The sequence below is a fragment of the Phyllostomus hastatus genome, unplaced genomic scaffold (genome assembly GCF_019186645.2).
Source record: "Phyllostomus hastatus isolate PE091 unplaced genomic scaffold, TTU_PhHast_1.1 phas_scaffold_317, whole genome shotgun sequence".
Lineage (NCBI taxonomy): Eukaryota > Metazoa > Chordata > Mammalia > Chiroptera > Phyllostomidae > Phyllostomus > Phyllostomus hastatus.
Window position 1 is genome coordinate 21,375,703 of NW_025334023.1, and position 16,254 is coordinate 21,391,956.

The 16,254-nt window shown below is 37.4% G+C and overlaps 1 protein-coding gene across 2 annotated transcripts in view; it reads left to right on the forward strand.

Moving 5' to 3' along the window:
• The first annotated feature begins 1,012 nt into the window (after positions 1 to 1,012).
• Positions 1,013 to 16,254, forward strand: part of TRPC6 (transient receptor potential cation channel subfamily C member 6) — a 118,432-nt gene continuing 103,190 nt past the window's right edge. For both annotated transcript variants that reach the window (XM_045818057.1, XM_045818058.1), the window contains exon 1: positions 1,013 to 1,655. In XM_045818057.1, coding sequence (XP_045674013.1) covers positions 1,486 to 1,655 — 170 coding nt within the window. In that variant the 5' untranslated portion in view covers positions 1,013 to 1,485. The remainder of the gene's footprint in view (positions 1,656 to 16,254) is intronic.

Consider the following 16,254-nt stretch of genomic DNA (forward strand, 5'->3'; position numbering starts at 1 on the left):
AGCACCTCCTGGGAAAGGCCTCTTAAAAACACCTCATCGTAAGTAGTCAGGCCCCAGTTACTGTCTTATTTTCACTGTACCTTTTGTCTCTGATATTTTCTCCTTTGACTGTTAAATCTCTGTCTTCCTCTATTCCATGAAGACTGAAGGCAGACAGGAGCCTTATCTGGCTAGTTAGCCTCTGAATCCTAAAATGGTGCTTGGCACACAGTTGGCATTGATTAAATATTTGTTGAACTAGTGAATGGATTCCTAATTGACTACTGCTTGTACTACAGATATGGAGTCATCTCTGTTGAGGCGTTTTTTAATCTCATGTTTATGAAGATTAAATCAGAATTTAAAACTAAATCTTAAAATTAAAAACAGTTTGGAACTGTGGGAAACTTCTAGCAGAAAAATAATTTCGGCATTTGCAGTGATGGAAGGAAAGTTTTTCTTCCGATAGAGGTTGTTGGCCTCTATCAGTATTAAAGGGAAAATGCTTGCCTGTTTTGGTTGGTTTGTTCAGGAACTAGGAACATCTGGCACTGGGATCATTGAAGTTGTTCATTTCAAAGTGAAGAGTTATAAGTACTTTGGAGGTTGGAAATGGCAGAGAAAATGCCCTAAGAAAATGAAAGCAGTCTAGAGAAAGGAGAAACTCATGTTTCTTTTACTTTTTAAATTTTGTAACATTTATTTTTAAATTACAGTTTATATGCAATATTATTTGTGTTAGTTTCAGGTGTACAGCATAGTGGTTAGACAATCATATACTTTACAAAATAGTCCCATAATATTTCAGATACCCACCTGGCACCAGTACATAGTTACATAGTTATAATATCGTATGGGTTAAAAAAATAAATAGGTTTCCTTGGTTCTTCAAGAGTCTTACTTAAAGAAAGCTTCCTAGAAAGTTCTTAATGTTTGGTTTCTGAATGAGCAGACTCCTGGGGTACGGGGAAGGAGGGAGGGGCAGCGTGTGTCGCTCCGCCTAGTTGAGGTTCATTCCGGCCCAGAAAGTTGAGTTTACCAGGCAGGCTTTGGCTGCTGCTTTCTAGAACGTCGTTCTGATCCCTTTAAAGGTGGGGATCATGACGGAGGATGTGGAGGAAGAAGGCGGGAGCCTGCCGAAGGCTGGAGAATCTCGGTTGACATAGTAACTCTTCAGCTGCACCTCCCTTGCTCGGGGCTCTCAGGCTCCGCTGCCACCCTCCGCTCCGCCTTTACTCCCTCGGCCCTGAAGCTAGGACCGCCTCCTTTTTGCTGGGTCCCCTTCGTGGCCCCCTAAGTGGTGACTTCTCTCTGAATTAACAGCAAAAAGCTCTCTGAGCTCAGAACGCCACGCATCTGCAACCCCTGCCTCACCCTGGAGTCCTGGGCACCTGTGTGCCCCGGGACAGTTGGGCGAGTAGCGCGGACGGTGCGTAGGGGTCCCACTGGAACTGCCCAGGCGTCTCCCCTAGGAGCTGGACCTGGGGCCAGTCCGGCGTCCGCATTATGAACCAGAGTCCAGCGTTCGGGCCTCGGAGGGGCAGCTCTCCCCGGGTCTTGGCTGGGGCCGGCGCGCGGCGCAACGAGAGCCAGGACTACCTGCTCATGGACCCCGAGCTGGGAGACGAAGGCTGCTCGCAGTCGCCACTGCCTCCCTACGGCTACTACCCCTGCCAGTAAGTGCGGGGGCCGCGGACCGGCGGGCGGGGCGCGGGCTGTGCGCTTGCAGGAGCGCAGGAGCGTGCGATCCGTATCCGTGTGCGTCTGAACACGCGTGTTCCCCCGAGGGCCGCGCGAGCCTGTGCTGGGACCCCTGGGAACTGAGGGGCACGTGCGGATATAGGTTGCTTCGGGTGAGCAACCGCGGGTACGTTTGCCCGCCAGAGTGGGACCGAGGGCCATCTACACCACTAAGGGTGATCGGGTGTCTTGTCAACGTCTTCGGTTCGGGTGCCACCCCGCGCCCTCAAAGACACCCAGGGTCGCTGCGCCAAAGGCAGGTTCTGGGCAGGGGACTGATTCAAATTTGCCCCCTGTAACTCAGCCTGTGTGGGAGAGATGAGTACCACACTAAAGGTCCTCGGAGCCTCCTCGGTGCGTCCGGGGAACTCAGTAAGTAGTTTGTCTGGTGTTTTCTCCACACTCTGCCTGCCTTAGCCCTTCAGGTGGCGCTCACAGGTCCTTCGGACCCCAGACAGCGGGGGGTTCACAAATGTGCACGGGAAGGTGTGGACTTGCCCTGGGGACATCCTCTTCTCCTTCTCCGGGTCACCAGGTTAAGTCTGGGAAATAGAACTTCTAGGCTTTCCCATCTACAGCACGAAGCTTTTACCTTAAGCCTCTGGATAGGGTGCGGGCCAGGAGACAGTGAACTGTAGAAACGAGGAGGACAGGTCATTTGTAGTGCATTGTGACTAATTAAGAGATTTTATTTAAGAATTTGGGGGTGGGGTCGTTAGCAGAGGCGGGTAGAGGGCGGAATGGAGAAGTCTCCCCTCCCCCATACGATTGGGTCCACACGTGCAGCTGGTAGATAGCGTCTCTGCCTCATTGTTCCCTTACTTGATTGGGTAGTGTGGTTTCCTGACATGTCACATCCATCCAGATGCGGTTTTCCTCCTGAGGAAAGCAGTTCTCTGTAGCAGTTCTGTGAGCAACTCTGTGTGTGTGTGTGTGTGTGTGTGTGTGTGTGTGTGTGTGTGTGTGTGTGTGTAGCGGGGCATTTCCAAATTTCTGCTTCCATGGGCTCCAAGCAGACCCTCGTGGTTGATGGGGGTTAACCCTCCAATCTTTGGCAGGATTGCCCACCGTCAGGCCCCGCTGTGATTCCCTTCCACAGTAAACGTTAACCCTAGGAAGCAGAATCTAATTTTTTCCTAAGATGAAAAGAAAAGGTTAGAACTGGTTCCATTTATCTATGTGCTGAACAATTTGAAAGCACTTACTATTACTTATCTTTTTTTCTTTTTTTAAATTAAAGTAGACTTCACATCACATACAATTCATTTTAAGTTGTACAATTCAGTGGTTTAGTATATCCACAAAGTTGTGAAGCCATCACATCTATCTAATTCCTGGACATTGTCATCACCCCCAAAAGAAATCTTGTATTTGATTGTAAATTACAGAATATTCTTTTGTTTTACAGTACAAAGCTTCTCAGGCTTTAATGAACATATGAATTACCTATGGATCTTGTTAAAATGCATATTCTAATTCAGTAGGCTCCAGGTGCAGCCCAAGATGCTGCATTTCTAACAGTATCTGAGCAGTGTGGATACTGCCGGTCCACGGACCACACTCTGAGTAGCAAGAACACATACCGCCAAGAAAAAAATAAATCAATCTTGGATATTATGAATACAGCTATTTTCAAATTATATTTGAGAGTATATGTTTAAAACATAAACTTTTTTTGTATTGGCCTAGACTTGAGATTTACTAAGAGGGTAACATTACCTGTGGCTAAGTTTAAGCAACTTGAAAAAGTTATATTTCTTTTTAAAAGTTAGGCTGTCTCATAGACAGTCTTGTCTGTTTTCTTTTTACCATCTGATTAGTCTATCATCACTTGTTTTGTTTGTGGGAGAAAGAATTTGATTAAAAAAACTTATGGTAATATGTTAGTGAGAAAAACTAAATACTAAATAAGGTCATGTCCTGAAATCTTTCCTCAATGCTTTCCTCAAATGTGGTTTACTGCCTTATTTATTTTTCTAGTTCTTTCATTATCTACTATTTAAAGAACATTTTTCTCCCTTAGTTCTGGAATTCCAGATCACTCTTAATGGTTTTACCTGTGTTGCAGAGAGATGACAGAAATATTTGAATGTTCTTCTATTCATAAGGGGCACCCCCTCATGCTATGTCAGAGGTACTGTGTAACAAATTTAAGAGTGAGCCTTGTTCTAGAAATAGACTCTAGACTTGTCTAAATCTGTTATTTCCAGAAGGATTTATAGTTTTTATAGTTTTTATCATTATGTCTGGCAAGGTTTTTATTTCCCGCAGTTAAAAAATCAAGTAATTGAAAACTTTTAATCAATAAACAACAGTTCTTCACACCTATGATATAAAAGAAGGAGCTAAAGAAAATTACTTTCCTCTGGTAGAGAGTACAAATAAACCCTCCCATATACTTTTGATTTGTGATTTAAACAATTTCATGTATTTTCCCAGAGTGGGAGGCATACTATTTGTGAAAGTGGTTTCTCAAATCACTGAGATATTTCCCTTATAAGATCACAAATTTTTGCAAGTTGTCATCTTTGTAGGATAAGTTCATGACTCTTTTTGTTTTGGATAACATTTTTTAAAAAATTTTAATTGTTGTTCAAGTACAGTTTTCTGTCTTTTACTCCCATCCCAGAAGTTCATGACTCTTGCTAAAAAAAATTGTTTCATAGTTCACTTATGCAGAAAGACTTTTTGCATATATTCATGAGGCTTTTACTACTCAAAATTGTGACATATTACCTTGTTTGGGAACAATAACATATTTGCAGACTTTAATGGTGTTAGTAGTCATTTGAAATTGTGTCTGGAAGAAAAAGATTAAAATTTTTCCTTTTTCCAACTTTTAATCAGGAATCAGTCAATACACTGTGTTTTGATCTATTGGTAAAGGTGAATAGCCAGAAAGGGTTCATGTTCTGCCAGAGTTTTAGGAGGTGTATCATTTAGAAATTAAAATTATGTTTCTTGTTCATCACTTCTCAACATGGGGAGGAACTCTGGACATAAAAAAGTAATGTTAAGGGTTTCTAAATTCTCAAGATCTGAAACATAGTCAAACTAAACATTCTATTTGAGAAACACTGACTAAATAATTAAAAATAAGACACAGTAAGCTCTTCGTAAACTAAAGCTCTGGTGATAGAATAGACTGAGATAATGTAAACATATTATGGTTACTATTATCTAGAAATACTGGATAAAGTATTTAAAATAATTTTAAAACATTAGTCAGTTTTGCAAAAAGTAAAATGGTTTACCATGTGCCAAAAACAAAGAAATTAATAGCCAGAGGAGAGCTGGTACTGTGGCTCTCTTGGGGTTTATGGATCTGAGTGGCCAGGATGCTGGAGTCCAGTGCCCATGTGAAATGGAGAGAAGCTCAGGCCTTGGTTCCAGATGAAGCAGAGAGCTGGGACTGAGACATCTGTGCCATGCACAAATTCAGGATCTTTATTTGTGTGAGAAGTTAGGCTAGAGTGAGAACAAAAACAGTGAGAACAAGAAACTTTATTAGTAAGAGGAAAAGAAATCTTCCCCTAAAAATCTCATTCTTTGGGCTTGCATATTATGAGTTTTTGTTTTAGCTTTTATTTCTTTACACTGCTTAGCTGACCTGGAAATCTTCAAGGTGAAAAATGTTCTTGAGGCTCCTAAAAGCGTAAATCACAAAACTATTTCGAAAGAATAGTACCAACCATCTCAACTGCAAGGATTTTCAAGAAAATGGGAAAAGAGAAAAGAGCACAGCTAAAGATATGCTCACTGTAATATGTGACCAAGAACACAAGGAAACAGTCAACCGTGAATGAGTGTCAGCAGAGGGTACAATCAGTGAGGCAGAGTCAGCATGCTGTCTAACAGCCCTACTGGATCCTTAGGAGTTTAAGGTAATGTCTAAACATGAAAGAGAATACAAAGTGCAGAATATAAAATAACATGTTGACAATGTATACAAAGAAATCAAATTAGAAGGAAAGAGTAAGACTTACTTCAAAAACATAGAAAATATGTAAATGAAAATACAATTTTGAAATAAAAAGTCAATGGAAGGGTTAAAGTGCAAATTAGCCATAGCATAATTGATAATAATATCCAGCATACAGAGACATAAAGAAATTAAAAATATAAACATGACCGAGTCATAGAACAAGAAGATAGGAGTTACAGAAGGAGAAAATACAGAGAATAGGGGGGAGGTAGTATTTGAATAGATAATGGGGTGATAATTTTCCAGAAATGCTAAGTTCTCATGTTTAAAAAGCACAGTAATATTATATAATAAATAAAAATAAACCATTTAAACATATCATACTGAAACTGCAGAACACTAAAGACAAAAGGAAATATTAAAATGAACCAAAATACAAGGGATTTGAATAAGTTTAAAAATTAAAAAAATATTTTTTTTTAATTACAGTTTGCATTCAATATTAGTTGTATTAGTTTCAGGTGTACAGCATAGTGGTTTGACAATCATATACTTTGCAAAATGTTCCAACTGATATTTCCAGTACCCAAATAGTGCCATACATAGGTATTATAATATTATTGACTATATTTCCTATGCTGTACTTTATATCCTCATGACTATTTTGTAACCACCAATCTGTACTGCTTAATCCCTTCATCTGTTTTCACCCAGTCTCCCCTCCCCTCTGGCAACAGTCAGTCTGTTTTCTCTATCTATGAGTCCGTTTCTGTTTTCTTTGTTTACATTGTTCTTTAGATTTTACATATAACTAAAGTCATTATGGTATTTGTCTTTCTCTGCATGACTTATTTCACTTATCTTAATACTCATACATGCTGTCACAAATGGTAAGATTTCATTCTTTTATGGCCAGGTAATATTCCATTGTATATATGCAGCATTACATATTTTTTTATCCGATTGTCTATTGATAAGCACTGGGTTGCTTCCATAGCTTGGGTATTCTAAATAATGTTGCAATGAACATAGGGGTGAATATATTCTTTCAAATTAGTGTTTTGAGTTTCTTTGGATATGTAGTCAGAAGTGGAATTGCTGGTCATAAGGCATTCCGTTTTTAAATTTTTGGGGAACCCCCATACTATTTTTCACAGTGGCTGCACCTGTCTGCACTCCTACCACCAGTACACAAGGGTTCCCTTTTCTCTACATCCTTGCCAACACTTGTTTGTTGATTACTGATGATGGCCATTCTGATAGGTGTGAGGTGATATCTCAAAGTGGTTTTAATTTATATTTCTCTTATGATTAGTGAAGTTGAGCATTTTTTTATATGTCTATTGGTTATCTGTAAGTTGTCTTTGAGAAGTCTCTATTCAGGTTGTTTGACCATTTTTTAATTGGATTGTTTGTGGGGTTTTTTTGGCATTCAGTAGCATGAGTTCTTGATATATTTTGGCTATTAACCCCTTATCAGATGTATCATTGGTGAATATATTCTCACATTCTGTGGGTTTTCTTCTCATTTAGTTGATAGTTTCCTTTGTTGTACAAAAACTTTATTTTGATGTACTCCCATTTATTTATATATTTTTTTGTTTCCCTTGCTTGAGAAGATATTATCAGAAAAAAATATTACTAAAAGCAATGTCTGAAATTTTACTGCCTATGTTTTCATCAGGAATTTTTATGGCATTGAGTCTTACATTTAAATCTTTAATTCATTTTAAGTTTGTTCTTGTATATGGTATATGAAGGTGGTCTAGTTTCATTTTCAGACACGTATCTATCCAATTTTCCCAACACCATTTATTGAATATTTCCTTTACCCTATTGTATGTTCTTGCCTCTTTTGCCAAACAGTAATTAACCATATAGGCGTGAGCTTGGTTCACGGCTCCCTATTCTTTACCATTGATCTATATGCCTGTATTTATGCCAGTACCATTGTGTTTTGAATACTATGGTCTTATAGTATAGTTTAATACCAGGTACTTTCAATTTTGATTTTTTTTCCTCAAGGTTGCTGTGGCTATTCGGGATCTTTTGTGGTTCCATATAAATTTTTGGAATATTTGTTCTAGTTCTGTGAAATACAACATCAGTAATTTGATAGGAATTGCATTGAACCTATAGATTGGTTTGGATAGGATAAACATTTTAATAAAGTTATTTCTTCTTATCCATAAGCACAGTATATGCTTCCCTTAATTTGTATCTTCTTCAATTTCTTTCTTCAGTGTATTATAATTTTCTGAGTAGAGATGGTTTACATCCTTGGTTAAATTTATTCCTAGGTATGTTATTATTTTTTGATGCAGTTATAAATGGGATTATTTTCTTAGTTTCCCTTTTTGATAGTTCATATTGGTGTATAGAAACACTACTGATTTCTGAATATTGATTTTGTGTCCTGCTACTTTACTGAATTCATTTATCATTTCCAATAACTTTTTGGTGGAATCTTTAGGGTTCTCTATATACAGTATCATACCATCTACAAAGTTTTACTTTTTTCTTTCCAATTCGTATGCCTTTTATTTCTTGTCTGATTTTTATGTCTAGGACTACCAGTACTATTTTGAATGAGGGTAGTGAAAATGGACATCCCTGTGTTATTCCCGATCTTAAGGGAAACAGTTTTAGTTCTTGCCCATTGAGTATGATGTTAGCTGTGGGTTTGTCATATATGGCTTTAATTATATTGAGATATGTTGCCCTATTCTTACTTTACTGGGGGTTTTGATAATAAATGGGTGCTGGATTTCATCAAAAGCTTTTTTCTACATTTCTTGCTATGATCATCTGATTTTTATCTTTCATTTTATCTATGTTGTGTGTCACATTGGTTGATATGTGGATACTATACCAACCTTACAGCCCAGAAATAAATCCTACTTTATTATGGTGTATGATCTTTATAAAGTATTGCAGGATCTGGTTTGCTAATATTTTGTTGAGGATTTTTACATGTTTATCAGGGATACTGGCCTATAATTTTTTTCTTTGTAATGTCTTTACCTGGTTTTGAAAGTAGGATGTGTTGACCTCCTAAAATAATCATGGGAGATTGCTCTCTTGAATTTTTTGGAATAGTTTGGGTGGGTGTTCATTTTTGAATGTTTGGTAAAAGTCACCTGTGAATCCATCCAGTCCAGGACTTTTGTTTGTTGGAAGTTTTTTGATTACTGCTTTAATTTCATTAGTTCTAATTTGTCTGTTCAGATTTTCTGTTTCTTCTCGATTCAGTTTTGGGTTATTGCATTTTTCTAGGAATTTATGTATTTCTTTCATATTGTCCAATTTGTCAGTATATTGTTGTCTGTAATTTATAATCCTTTGTATTTGTGTGGTGTCAGTTGTTACTTCTCTTTTACTTCTGATTTTATTTATTTGGGTCCTCTCTCTTTTTTCTCAGTGAGTCTGGTTAAAGCTTTATCAATCTTGTTTATCTCTTCAAAGAACCAGCTCTTGGTTTCATTGATCGTTTGTACTGTTTTTTAGACTCCGTTTTGTTTATTTCTGCTCTGACCTTTATTAATTCCTTCTCACTTTTGGCCTTTTTTCTTTTTATAGTAGCTTTAACTGTAAGGTTAGATTGCTTATTTGAGATTTTTCTTGTTTTTTGAGGTAGGCCTATTGCTGTTAATTTCCTGCTTAGGACTACTTTCGTTATGTGCAATAGGTTTTGGGTTGCTGTGTTTCAAGGTATCTTTTTTTAAAAAATATTTGATTGATTATGTTATTACAGTTGTCCCAGTTTTTATCCCTTTACCCTCCTCTGCCCTGTATCCCCATTCCCACCAACAATTCCCACCCTTAGTTCATGTCCATGAATCATGCATATAAGTTCTTTAGCTATTCTATTTCTTACACTGTTTTAAACATCCCCCTGTCTATTTTGTACCTACCAATTTGTACTTCATAATACCTGCACCTTTCCCCCAATCTCTATCTTCCCCCTCAGCTGATAATTCTCTAAATGATATCCATATCTATGATTCTGTTCCTGTTCTGCTTGTTTGCTTAATTTGTTTTTTAGATTTAGTTGTTGATAATTGTGCATTTGTTGCCACTTTAATGTTCATAGTTTTGATCTCCTTTTCCTGATACAGTTCCTTTTAAGATTTTACATAATAATGGCTTGGTGATGATGATCTTTAGTTTTACCTTGTCTGGGATGCTCTTTTGCTGCCTTTCAATTCTAAATGATAGCTTTTCTGGATAGAGTAATCTAGGTTGTAGGTCCTTGCCTTTCATGAGTTTGAATACTTCTTTCTATCCCCTTCTTGCCTGCAAGGTTTCTTTTGAGAAATCAGCTGATAGTCTTATGGGAACTCCTTTGTAGGTAATTCTCTGCTTTTCTCTTGCTGCTTTTAAATTCTCTCTTTGTCTTTAACCTTTGGCATTTTAATTATGATGTGTCTCTGTGTCCTCTTTTGGTTCAACTTGTTTGGGACTCTCTGTGTTTCTTGGACCTTATGTCTATTTCTTCACCAAATTAGGGAAGTCTTTCATTATTTTTTCAAATAAGTTTTCAATTTCTTGCTCTTCCTCTTCTCCTTCTGGCACCCCTATGATTCAGATGTTGGTACATTAGGAGATGTCTCAGAAGTTCCTTATTCTATTCCCACTTTTTAAATTTTTTTTTCTTTTTGCTATTCTGATTGGATTCTTTTTTCTTCCTTATGTTCCAAATTGTTTATTTGAATCTTGACTTCATCCCCCCTCCACTGTTGGTTCCCTGTGGATTTTTCTTTATTTCACTTAATGCAACTGTCATTCCTTTCTGGGTTTTTTTTTATGGTGTTGCAGTACCCAATGATTTCTTTCAGCATCCTGATAGCCAGTGTTTTGAATTCTGCATCTGATAGTTTGTTTATCTCCATTTCATTTAGTTCTTTTAGTGGGGTTTTGTTCTGTTTTTTTTGTTTTGTTTTTTTTTTTCATTTGGGCCATATTTCTTTGTCTCTTCAATTTGGCAGCCTTCCTGTGTTTGTTTCTGTGTATTCAGTAGAGCCGTTTTGACTCCCTGTCTCAGTAACGTGGCTTTTATAGAAAAGACACCTATAAATTGTGTGGAGCTGAGCCATAGGTAGTCACCAGGGCAGAGCAACCCATTTTACCACTCTGTGGCTCTGTCAGGGAGGGCTCAGAGAGGGGACAGTGCTGCTGCCTGGCCTCTGGATATTGACTGAGAGGAAGCTGTCTTCCTGGCACTCACCTCCTTGCCAGTCACTTTACTTTCTCCCTTTCTCCCTGTATGCCATTCATGCCCTGCAGCTGTTGCCCTGGTGCTGAGTCCCAGAGGGGATTGGCCTGTGTGAGTCCTAAGTCCATTGTAGGCCCTTTAAGAGAAGTCTGTTGAGAATCTTGCCATTCCTTCCACTGCCTCAATCACTACTAGTTTTTGCAGCTAGAAATCATGGAGACTTATTTTCCTGGCACTGGAACCCTTGGCTGGGTGGTCTGGCCTGGGGCTGGGATTGTTCACTCTCAAGGTATCCCTCTCAAGTTTTATTCATGTGAATGTGGGACTGCCCATCTACCACCTCTCTGTGCCTCTCCTCGCCTTTGTGTCTCTATCCCTTGTACCTCTCTGGATGAATGTGGTATCCTTAAATCCCTGGTTGTTAAAACTCCAGGCAGCTTGATTTTCTGATGAATTTGGGTAATACTTGTTTTGTAGTCTAGTTGTAATTTTTGCTGTAGTTGTGTGTGGAGGTGAAGCATGTTTACCTATGTGTCCATCTTGGCCAGAAGTCTCCGGGTATCTTTTGATTTCTTTCTTTATCTCATTGTTAACCCATCATTGGGTTAATTAACTATGTTTGTGTGTTTTTTTTTTCTTGTGATTGATTTCTATTTTCATACTGGTATGGTCAGAAAAGATGCTTGATATGACTTCACTCTTAAATTTATTGAGACTTATTTTGTGTCCTAACATGTGGCCTATCCTAGAAAACTTTTCATTTGCACTTGAAAAGAATGTATTTCAGTAAGTTTTAAAAATTGAAAATATATACAATGAAAGTGTACTCATAATGTATTTTGAAACCTAGGCTATATAATGTGTAGCTTGTAAGAACAATGTTTTTTGTTTTACATAAATGTACAAAGTTAGTGCTCCATTGCTGATAGTATCTTTTTTAAACAAGGATACAGACAAAAAGAGATTCCTCTTTAAAGGTTGACTTATTATGAGTCAAAATTGTAAGAAATACCCAGATTCTTAATTCTATTCATTTCACATGATAAAAACAAAGACTTTTTGACACTTATATTTATTTTGTATTTAACCTATGAGTTCCATAACACTTTTTTGTTTTGTGAAGTAGTTTAAATTAAATAGTAATTGTGATTATCCAATGATTTTAAAATGCTTCAAGGGTGGGAAGTTGATGTGGCTGGGGTGGGAGTGGAGTTATGGGTGGGAATGGAGACAACTGTACTTGAACAACAATAAAAATATTTTAAAAATGCTAGACATTCTTTGAACAAAGATTTTAATATTATTTTTATTGTTTATTTGGGAGACAAAGTTATTTCATGTACATGGTTAAGCAATAAAGAATGCACACTGAAGAAAGAGACTATTACAGCATAGTAGTTGTTTAAACTCAAAGTATATTATTTTATTAATGATCAAAGAACTTGAATAATGTGCCATAAGCGTGATATTGAATTATAAACATTGTCACAATAATGTTTCTCTGGTGTTTACTTGTAGGTCATACTATTATTTAAAATTTTATGTTATGGAGAACCTATTATTAAATAAAGATAAATGAAAAATTTCTTTAATATATGTCACCTCATCTTTTTTAAAAACTTTTTTCAGTTATAGTTAAGAATGACATTTTATGGGTCATGGATTCTTTAAAATGTTTTTGACTTCCGGATGGTTTTGGATGAAACTTATGTGTGAATATCAGGACCCAGACTTTTAATTCCTGATTTAAGAGAAGTCACCTAATGTCAGAGACCACAGATGAATAGAATCCCCAAACACAGTCTTCTTTTCTCCAGGCAAAATAAAATGTGTCTTCAACACATTTATGTATAAATAAGTGAATGAAAAATTCAGATTGCAGGTTAAAAATGTTTTGTGACATGAATTACTGATAGGGCATACTTACTCTCTTAAAGAAGTTTAAGACTAAAGTTAGCATATGGACTCAGGTCTATGAATCATTGAATTTTTATGTTTTTCCCTCATTTTGCCTCCATATGTCTGATAAATATGTCTGTTCAAACATCTGTTATGTTTTTACACTTATTTTTTCATCTATTTCTTTTCCTCTACTACTAGACTGTAAGCCTGTAGACATGAGGTGATCCTCTATCTCTTGATGTTTAGCAGTGTATAACAAAGAGAAGGAACAAATTAATTTGTTCCTTAACAAAGATATGATCCTGTCCTTGATACAGGGGTGGGCAGAAGTAGGCAAAATAATAAATAATACAATAAATAAATAGATAAATAAATAAATAAAGCAAAAATAAACTCTGTGTTTTGTGTACGCACAACTGTAAACCTACTTTTGCCCACCCCTCTATTTGTCATAATAAGGAATGAAGTGATATCGGCTCTTTTTTAAAGATTTTATTTATGTATTTTTAGAAACAGAGGGAGGGAGAGAGAAAGAGAGGGAGAGAAACATCAATGTGTGGTTGCTTCTTGCATGCTCCCTACTGGGGACCTGGCCTGCAACCCAAGCATGGTGTCCTGTCTGGGAATTGAACCAGCAACCCTTTGGTTAGCAGGCCTGCACTCAATCCACTGAGCCACAGTAACCAGGGCTGGGTATTTTCACAAAATAACATCTAAGTCCTCTAGGTTAGGCAGAAGAATGAATTTCCACATACAAGGTGATACTTATCTTGTATTCCAGCTGCCAGTACACTGAAATTCACCTTCTTCTGGGGGATTGGTTACTACTGATCATTACTGCCACCACCACACTGCTCTCCTTTTAGCTCTCTAGCCTCAGGCTCTTCTCTTCAAGTTTCTTCTGCTCACCTGAGATGAGGCTGTGTCTTTATCAGGACCCGTCAGACGTTCGGGTATAGCCAAAGAGAATTAACAAACAGAGAACTCTGCTGGTTATAGCTGCTCTTCCAGCTCATATACAATGTCTCCAAAGGACTCACCTTGCCTAACACCAAGTTTTTTCCACTTGGCAGAGAGCAGAGCATTCTTCCTCTCCCTAGACCATCCTCAAACAATCTAGCCCTTAATAAGTCCTAGTCCAGACAGACAACCCCCAAGCCCTTGCCATCTTTTTAATCCAGTGTAAGATATGCCTTTCAAACTCCATTTCTTTTTCTAGGATCCCTCTTTTCCTGAATCATTGACATTAGGTACATTCACCCATTTAAGCAAAGATCCCACTAGCTACCCACAGAGGTATGGCTTCACTCCCTGACCCACAAAGGGACAGACACATCAGAACACAATACCCAGCAGTAGTATAAGGATAAAATCAAGCAGCCTTTTTCCTTACAAAAACATATTCATCAAGAGATAAATAAAATCAGCCCTGCCTGGGTGCTCAGTTGGTTGGAGCATCTTCTAGTACACCAAAAAGTTGGGGGTCAATCCCCGGTCGGGGCACTTACGGGAGGCAACCGATGGATGTTTCTCTCTCACATAGATGTTTCCTTCTCTCTCTCTGTCTCTCTAAAATCAATAAACATATCCTCAGGTGAGGATTAAAAATAATAAATAAGTGAAAAATATAATTAAAATCTATCAAAGGAGAATGTGTAATATCATGATTTCTTATATATATATATATATGGAATGGTTTAGAATTCAGAGAGAATTCTACTATAATGTCCTTTGAAGTAATATTTATAACCATAAAGCAAAGACCTGGCCCTTGGTTAAGAGTTTGCATTTTCAAAGCTGCTCTCAGGGGAAAAGCAAGTATAACAATCACCTTTAAATCTGCTTCCCCTTCTTCAATTAAGAACCAACATCTCCCCTAGCCACTTGGGTTAATGATGGGTCCCTTTAATTAACCACTTTGGTGATCTGTGTTCTGCATGACAGAAACCACCTATTTTGTTAATTAACCACTTTGGTGATCTGTGTTCTGCATGACAAAAACCACCTATTTTGTTTCCAAACCTCATTTGCCTTGAAGCAATCAACATCTACTGATAACAAATTATTATCAGAAAACATGTTTTTAAGGGGATAGACACTGCAGGTTGTGGAGTTATTGCCCGATGTGCTGAAATGTCTACATGCATTCTTTAATAGAATGTTGGTTTACCTCTAGGAAGACATTGCATATTTTTTTTTCTCTAGACAGTTAGCTACATTCCTTGAGTTATAAGAAGTAACTTCATAAGGCAATTAATCTTTGTTTTTTTTTAGAAAGTAAATCATAAAAGGAAAACATTTTCTTAAAGTCCGTTCTTGTTTTTTCCCTCTTCCATAAAAACATGCTAAATATGGCTATAAGTGGATCCAGTTGGGTAAAATTACCATCTGTGACTGCTCTTTGTTTAGGAATCTTCCACTTGCTCTCAGTACATGGAGAAGTGCTCATCTATATGCCAAGTTTCAATTAAACTTTGGCACCTAAAATTTGACATGCCATTCAAGACTCTTAAGCCATTGGAAATGATTGAATCACATTTCTTATAGAATGTCTGTTTAGAACAGACTATAGAAATGAGTGTAACCAATACCCATACAATGTATATGAGTATGCTATAACTATATAACTGTTTTCTGCCTGATTCAGATAACTCAGCTGGGACCAAGAGTAGAGATGATGTTAATTACGAGAGTTATGGTTCAATGCAAGCTGTTGTTTCTGTACAGGACTGATCTAAACTCTTTACATATATTTGGTGGGACTAACACCTTTTGAATACCTACTCTGTAGCAGGTCCTTTTCTAGTTGTCATACAAATGTAATTTGCTCTTTAGAGCAGGCAGTTGGTTCTGTTAAATGTCCATTTCATAAATGATAATAATGAAATTTAAAGATGTTAAACAATATGCAGAAAATTACACAACTGGTATTGTCAAGTGGACAAAAGCCAATGCATCTTAGATAGCACAGGTTGGAACACATGGGCAGAAGGGCTGGCAGGTTGCAGAGTGCCCTATTCTTTCAGCATTCCATACTTGTCCTTGGCACAGCTGGCTACCTTGTGGGTTGTGCTCTTGGAGAGCATATTCATCATCCCTTTTTCTCTCTTTTCATAGCTTATTGAGAAGCCACATTTTGGGTCTGATCTACTGAACCAAGGTTTTTTGTTCTGTGCTCATTGTAACTAAGTTATACTCTGGTTGAGCGGAGAAGACAGAAAGAAAGGTTCTGAATAGTAGTGATAAATATGTTTAACCTCCATCTTCTCTTTCTATTGAAATCTTAACTATATTTGAAGGTCAAGCTTTATAATATACTTCTTTCATTAACTCATTCAACTATATATTCATTCATCTATTACATGGTTATGTCTAGTAATAATAAAATGAATAGCTGGATTTATTAGGGGCCTCTATGTACTAGGCCCTCCTCTAAGTGTTTTTATAAGTATTAACTCATTTGATATTTATAGTAGACCAATGAAGTATGCAA